At 37.2% G+C, this 8099-nt stretch overlaps 1 protein-coding gene across 1 annotated transcript in view; it reads left to right on the top strand.

Annotated features, from left to right (window-relative positions):
* PSME4 (proteasome (prosome, macropain) activator subunit 4) overlaps positions 1–8099 on the top strand; it is a 133267-nt gene that overhangs the window by 98457 nt on the left and 26711 nt on the right. The window contains exons 40-41 of the mRNA XM_011967084.1: positions 1248–1456; positions 2973–3058. Of these exons, the coding sequence (XP_011822474.1) occupies positions 1248–1456; positions 2973–3058 (295 nt within the window). The remainder of the gene's footprint in view (positions 1–1247; positions 1457–2972; positions 3059–8099) is intronic.

The following is an 8099-nucleotide window of genomic DNA, read 5'->3' as shown; positions in this document are numbered from 1 at the left end:
CTTCACTGGCTTTTTGAACTGCTGTTGGAATCACCATTGAGTGGTGAAGGAGGATCCTTTGTAGATGCATGGTAAATTTTTTTAAAAACCTATGAGGTGTTTATAAATGGTCTATACTTGTAAAGTCTAGATGAAGTCATTACTTTCTTCTGGAAGGTGTTGTGATCTGGTTCCATACAACATGTGATACTTAATAAGAGTTATTTATTAGTTGGATAAGTAAGTGAGATGTAGGCAACCTGAGCAATTTAAACGCAAATTAGAGTCAGCATTCTTTGCTGTCAGATCTTTTATTGGAATTGTCTTTTGTACTTTTGTGTCTTCATCACATCTTATGTTAAAAAGATACAAAGAGAGAGTAATCATTTTAAGGAAAAACTGCCTTGGTTGGGGCATATGGTGCTGTAGAAAGTTAGACAATAGAAATATGGATAATTTCATTCAAAAGAAGAAGTACTTAATGAGAAAACTTGAATTCTGATGTTTAAATATTACTTGGTGAGTATTCTGAAGTCAGTATTTCTTTCAGTTGTCTAGTAGTGGAGATGAAATGCAAATACAGAAGGAAAAATAAAATCTTCATAAACAGGCTATTTTGAATTGTGGATATTGTAGTATTTATTAGGTGAGAAAATGAAAAAGTTTTAAGTGAAATACAGACATTGTCTGTCCATACTGTCAATATGTAAAGGCAGAAAGGGCCTCCAAAATAACACTACGATGCTTTAATTTTAGTCGACTTTATGTACTACAAGGTGGCCTTGCCCAGCAAGAGTGGAGAGTGCCTGAACTATTGCACAGACTACTGAAGTATTTGGAGCCTAAACTCACCCAGGTTTACAAAAATGTCAGAGAAAGAATAGGAAGGTAGGTACCGTTTTCTCTGTGGTATACCTCTCGAGTGCTTTGTTTTTTAAATTGTAATAGCTAATAATACATGCTGGTTATGTTGTCAGTGGGTTTCATGGTGTCTTTCTCAAATTGTTTGCTATTGTGTCGTGGGAACCAAGATGCAACACTGAATGTAAACTAGGACAGCAGTGTCCTCAGAAGCCAAAGATGAGCAGTCACAACACTTAAGTTTCAATACCTCTTAATTATAAGGCTTCTTTTACACACAGGCATAATCTAAGACCCACTCCAGGAATTGTCTTGGGACAGTTTGCTTTGATTGGGTCATAACTTTTGAACCTCATTTTTATTGGTAATGTGGTACCTCTTCCTATATGAAGTATTTTATTTTGCAGCGTGCTGACCTACATATTCATGATTGATGTTTCTTTGCCAAATACCGCACCAACCACATCGCCTCATGTCCCTGAGTTTACTGCTCGAATTCTGGAGAAATTGAAACCTCTCATGGATGTGGATGAAGAAATTCAGAACCATGTTATGGAAGAAAATGGAATTGGTGAAGAAGATGAACGAACTCAGGGCATTAAACTCTTGAAAACCAGTGAGTGGATAAAATTAGTAGAAACTCATTTGAAAACATTTATTCGATTATCCTGTGGAGTTTTTTCCCACCTCTTTTTTTATTGTGGTAAAATAGACATAATGAAAAATTTACTGTTTTAACCGTTTTTAAGTGTGCAGTTCAGTGGCATTAAGTACATTCACACCCTTGTGCAACCATCACCACCATTTATCTCTGGAATTCTCTTCACCATATGAAACTGAAGCTCTGTACCCTTTAACAACAGCTCCTCATTTTCCCTCCCCACATCCTTTGTAACCACTGTCTACTTTCCATCTCTGAATTTGCCCATTCTAGGTAGGTCATATAAGTTGAATCACAAGTCTTTTTTGTGTCTGGCTTATTTCATGTTACATTGTATTTTCAAGTTGAATGAATGAATTTCTGATTCATGTTGTGTCATTCGTCTGTTTGCTGGATATTTGGGTTGTTTCCACCTTTGGCTATTGTGACCAATGCTGCTCTGAACATTGATGTTTGTGTAAGTACCTGTTTGAGTGCTTGCTTGCAGTTCTTCAGGGTATGTACTAGAAGTGGAATTGTGAGACCATGTAGTATTCCTGTGCTTAAGTTTTTGAAGAGCTGCCAGACTCTTCTCCACAGCAGCTGCACCATTTTACATTCCAGTCAGCAAATGCAGAAGCGTTCCGTGTTTTCACCACTTGTTTTCTGTTTGCTTGCTTTTTTAAAGTATAGCCATCTTAGTGGGTATGAAGAAGTATCTTGTGGTATACTTTTTTAAAGTACAGCCGTCTTAGTGGGTACGAAGAGGTATTTTGGTTTGCATTTCCCTAATGATTACTGATACTTCAGGAATCTTTATAAGCCATTTGTATTTCTTGTTTGGAGAAATATTTACTCATGTCATTCATCACCCACCCCTCTGCTACCTTTCACTTTGTCGTCCAGGCTGCTCACTGCAGCCTCAACCTCCAGGACTCGAGAGATCCTCCCACCTCAGCCTCCTGAGTAGCTGGGACTACAGGTGTGCACCACCATCACACTCAGCTAATTTTTAAATATTTTCTAGAGACAGGGGTCTCCGTATGTTGCTCAGACTGGTCTTGAACTCCTGAGCTCAAGGGATCCTCTTGCCTTGGCCTCCAGAAGTGCTGGAATTACAGGCATGAGCCAGCCACTTTACCCAGCCCATTTCTGAATTAGATTATTTTGTTGTTTTTGAGCTTCGGTTCTTTCTTTATTCTAATATCAATGCCTTATCAGATACACAATTTAGAAATATTTTCTCCTGTGGGTTGTCTTTCTACTCTCTGGATAGTATCTTTTTATGCATAAAAGTTTTAAATTTTATTTTGGGTGCTGTTATACTGCTTCTCAATAAGTGTCTAATTTATGAAGTAACATAGATGATCTCTTTCGTAACATTGAAGAGCGATTGGAGTGGCTGTCTGACACTAACATTATAGTGTTGTTCTACTTTGTGGTCTGTAAATGAATAGCAAAGACTTACTCTGCATCTTTGTTTTCAAAATAGTATTGAAATGGCTGATGGCAAGTGCAGGAAGATCCTTTTCTACAGCAGTCACAGAACAACTTCAGCTTCTACCTTTGTTTTTTAAGGTAAGGTTTTGCTAAATTAAGAATGCATCTCCTTTCTTCAGACAGTGTGTGAATTTTGATTGGAACTCTAAAAAGTAAAATGGTCACAGAAAAATCATTAGGTGATAGTGGTTTAATATTTGTTGAAATCGTGTTTTTAATAGTAGGTGATAGCAAGATTTTGACAGCTACATGAAATTTTAACAGCATATTGTTTTACCTGATAGCTAATTTCTCAGTAATAATAGATTAGAGGGACTATTAATAGTTAAAAGAAAAGCTACAAAGAAATGTTTTAATATAGCCATTTCTGACTTCTTTACTAATATAATCTACAAACGAAAGTGTTCAGTATGTTGTGTTTATTTTACAATGTTAAAGGGCCCTATAACTGTTTTTAACAATATCTGCAGGAAATCATTTGCCTCTGGTATCATATAATGACATTTTGTTAATGAAAGGCATGGTTTGAGTGGTTTTATCTAATCATCTACTCAGGGGATGCAGCTAGTAGAACTAAGGTCACAGGTTGACTCATTAGTTTCCAAAATCATAGTTTGCAATAATGATATGGTTGACTGTGGTTAGGAAAACAGTGTTAATTATACATTTGAAAGGCTTGGCATAGACATCACCACTTTTTGACATTATTCATCAGTACAGTTATTATTATCCAAGGAGGAGAGCCCTTATTATTGTTGATTAACAAATGGCATGCTAAACTTTTGATTTGCTATAGTATACTTTGTCTTTAGGAAATTTCAAACAGATAACTGTACCAGTAACTTTCAAAGATTGAACTACTAAAATATTTTAAGAATGCTATGCAGACGATGATACCCAGGAATATCCCTGGGATCTTTTGGGGTATAAAAGTAGACAGTAGCTGCTAGTGTATAAGTCCTCCTTACCTGTAGGTCTTTGGTGTACATAGGATTAGTCTACCTAGTACTTAAATGTTTTTCCTCTGTCACATACCAAGCAGATATAGAACATTCATAAATTCATAATGTGCAATGATTGTTAGGATAGCTGGGGTTCCATCCCTTTTCTTTCATTCAGAACAAATATAGGCAAGTAAGTAAGAGGGCAGTTGGTAGAAGAATGATTTGAATTCACTTGAAGTTTATGAAAAACTTAGGTCATTAGAAAGCTGTATGATAGAGGCTGTGTGCGGTGGCTCACGCCTGTAATCCCAGCACTTTGGGAGGCCAAGGTGGGCGGATCACAAGGTCAAGAGATCGAGACCATCTTGGCCAACATAGTGAAACCCCATTTCTACTAAAAATACAAAAATTAGCTGGGCATGGCGGCACACACCTCTAGTCCCAGCTACTTGGGAGGCTGAGGCAGGAGACTCGCTTGAACCCGGGAGGTGGAGGTTATAGTATATAGTAAGCTGAGATCGCGCCACTGCACTCCAGCCTGGCAACAGAGCGAGACTCCATCTCAGAAAAAACAAAGAAAGAAAGCTGTGCAATATAAGTTACCATTGACAAGCCTAACATTTCACCTGGATATACTAATATTGAGGTTGAGAATCTCCTAGGCCATCATGATGCATGGGGCCAGAGGTACAAAGGCATCACATCATAGTTATTTTGCCCATAAATCAGATGTGTAGAGGGTGAGGATAAAGAGAGGTGTTTAAAAGAAACCTGTTTACTAAACCATGAGAGGAGCACAGAAGGAGTTGAAGAGGAGGTCAGAAATTCCCTTTCCAACATATTTCAGATGCTTGTAAGACTTGTAAGTCAAGATGCTTTTATAAATGATGATAATGGGTACACATTCAGAGTTCAGTGGAGCAGTGCAGCCTGGTGGTACAAACTTGAATGTCATCACCATAGATGGTATTTAAAACCATGAAATTGAATGAGATCATCAAGGGAATGGGTGTAGATGGGAAAAAAAAAAGTATAAGAATTGAGCCAACATTCACAGGTTAGGGGTGATGAGAACACAACAAATAGAGATGATTTAGTTAGCATATTCCTCATAACTTACTTATATGAACTAAATTAGAACCATTTAAAGGACTAGATTATTATCAACTCTCCAAAGTTTAAAACCCAAATTATCTGATCGTGGGTGGTCAACAACATGCATTTCAGAGGAGAGACCAGCGGATGGCAGCTTATCACCTGGGCCCCCTGCCCTGCCCGCCACTTTTTTTTTTTTTGAGACAGTCTCCCTGCAGTGGTGCAGTCATGGCTCACTGCAGCCTCAATCTCCTGGGCTCAAGCAATCCTCCTGCCTCAGCCTCTCGAGTAGCTGGGACTACAGGTGTACACCAACCATGCCTGGCTAATTTTCTCAAAAATTTTTGTACAGTTGGGGTCTAATGTTATCCAGGTTGGTCTCCAGTGGTCCTCCCACAATAGCCTCCCAAAGTGCTGGGATTACAGATATGAGCCATTGTGCTCGGTCTCCCATTCCTAATTTAATAAAAATTAGTTTCATTACTTTGAAGTTTGTGGAAAATTTCAGTAACAGTGTAAGTTTAATTCTCTCCTTTTAGAAAGAAATAAATGCCTATTGAGAGAAAACTTAGAAAGTTGGAGGGAAATATTCATAAACTACCATTACCATTAACCTTTCTCATATGTATCTTTTTTTCTTAAAATTATTGTGAGTTTATAAATGCAGCACATACTCATAAAAAATCTATAAGATAGATTGACAAGACTAATTGTGTATAACAGCCAATGTTCATAGTTTTATTTATATTATTTCTATTTATATATATTTCTCTTTTTATTTATATTTCCTCAAATGTTATTTTCCTATATAGTTGTTTTTCAGTAGAGTCATGCCAGTAGCTCTACAGCTTCCCTTTTATGAACGTAATCAATATATGTACCTTTCCACGTCAGTAAGTAGATATCTGTATTATTCCTTATGTGGCTTATAGAATTTAATATCCAGTGTGCTCGCTAGTAGTAGATTTTTGGTTTTATCACAGTTGTTCACTAGGTAGACAACAAGAGGCAGTGAGTGGAGTCATTAATAGCATGAAGTTTTGAGCCAGGCTGCCTGGATCAAATTCATCTCCATGGGCCATGAACTCATTATGTAATCATGGGCATCTAATTCAACCCCTCCGAACTTTATCCCTCTCATCAGTAAAATGGGGGTAATAACACCACGCATCCTGAGGATGTTACAAGGATTAAGTGAGTTAATACGTGTTCCTCATTATCCAAATTGAGGAGTGGGTGGCTGAGTCTGATAACAAGGAATTAGGTACATTTTCCATTTCCTGAGTTGCCATTAGCAAATAGCAAGAGTTTAGATTAAAAGATATTGCATCCTAAATTGAGAGAATAAGGGGTGCTTTCATATGCTAAGTGCTTAAAGCAGCATCAGGCACATGGTAAACACTGTAGACATGTTCCTCCTCATTAATGATACAGTGAACATCTTGTATATATCTTTTGCACTTTGCACATATTTTTTATAGGATAAATCACAAGAAGTGAAAATGCTGGATCTACTTCAGCTAACACATTGTTGTAAGAAACATATGGTACATTGGCTGTTCTGTTAAAAATCTTATTTATCCTATCCCATAAAAAGCAGTTTTATATCCATAAAAAACCTTGAAATATATATTTGTTAAATTTATATATATCTATATATAAACTTGCCTATTCGGGTCTAAGAGTCTTCATATTCTTAAGATTAAAGAAAGAGGTTTTCCAACCAATAATAGCTTACAAAGTCCTGGCTTTCGGGTAAATAGAGTCCTAGTTTAAAATCCTGCCTATAGGTTGGGCACAGGTTGTTGGGCACAGTGGCTCACACCTGTAATCCCAGCACTTTGGAAGGCCAAGGCGGGCAGATCACTTGAGATCAGGAGTTTGAGACCAGCATGAACAACATGGTGAAACCCCATCTCTACTAAAAATACAAAAATTAGCCGGGCGTGGTGGCAGACACCTGTAGTCCCAGCTACACAGGAGGCTGATGCAGGAGAATTGCTTGAACCCTGGAGGCGGAGGCTGCAGTGAACCAGATCTGGCCACTGTACTCTAGCCTGGGTGACAGTTTAAAAAAAAAAAAAAAAAAATTCTGCCTGTGACAGGTGCTTTCTTTGTGACCTTGCACAAGCTTCTGAACTTCTCTCCTATATAAAGAGTGGGAGTTTAATATCAGTATCCCTCACAGAATTGTTAGAAGGATGAAATGACATACCTGGAAAGCAGAAAGCACAGTGGTAAAGTACATACTTATATTATTATTTTACTGATCTTTAACTGAATTTTAATTTGGAACAATTAAGGGCTCAAATGGTGGTGGTCAGGAGGGAGGAGAGGTATTTTATCCTAAGTTTCAAACTTCAGAAAATGCTCCTCAAAATCCACCACTATAGTTTTGCATATGTGAAAATTAGAGAAGAATGTACAGATACTGTGGTACATTGGATACAGTCACCTCACATTGATGGTATTTCTTTAGAAAAACTTTTTTTCAATAATCAGGAGAAAAATATAAGGTGATTCCTTTGCTAACTAAATGAACCGCATTTTCTACTGGTTAACATAGTTTAGTGTATAATCTATCTGGTGAAATTTATCTATTGGATTTTAGGATTTTACTCTTTTTAGTAGAACATTTTCACCCATGCTGTACTTGAGAATATTGTGTCTTAATTTCATTAGAAAAACACATTTTTTCCATAATGATAGGAAGAGAGACTGCTGATTCAACAGACGAGTGAGTCATCTTAAATTCTGGTGATAATAGACCTTGCCAGCAAATGAATATCTTCTTTTTTATACCACAGTTAACTACCCAAACTGTAAATCACCTCATATTTAGTGTAAGTGTGAATAAAATGACCAGGAAAAGAACTCCACCTGTAATGCCTAGAGATGTGAACTGTTGAGTATTTACCATTTGTACCCTGACTTTGCTGGTGTATGTCCTTTTATACCTTTGACTATGAATGTGTCTCTGCTATACCCTACAAATGTGTTTGTGAAATTGTTTTATGAATAACAATTACTTAATTCTGCAGGTGATTTTGGTTTTTAACTCAGTATATCATGTCCATCTT

This window comes from Mandrillus leucophaeus, unplaced genomic scaffold (genome assembly GCF_000951045.1).
Source record: "Mandrillus leucophaeus isolate KB7577 unplaced genomic scaffold, Mleu.le_1.0 Scaffold786, whole genome shotgun sequence".
NCBI classification, from domain to species: domain Eukaryota; kingdom Metazoa; phylum Chordata; class Mammalia; order Primates; family Cercopithecidae; genus Mandrillus; species Mandrillus leucophaeus.
The sequence above is the reverse complement of the archived record's forward strand: the minus strand, read 5'-3'. Positions and strand labels throughout refer to the sequence as shown.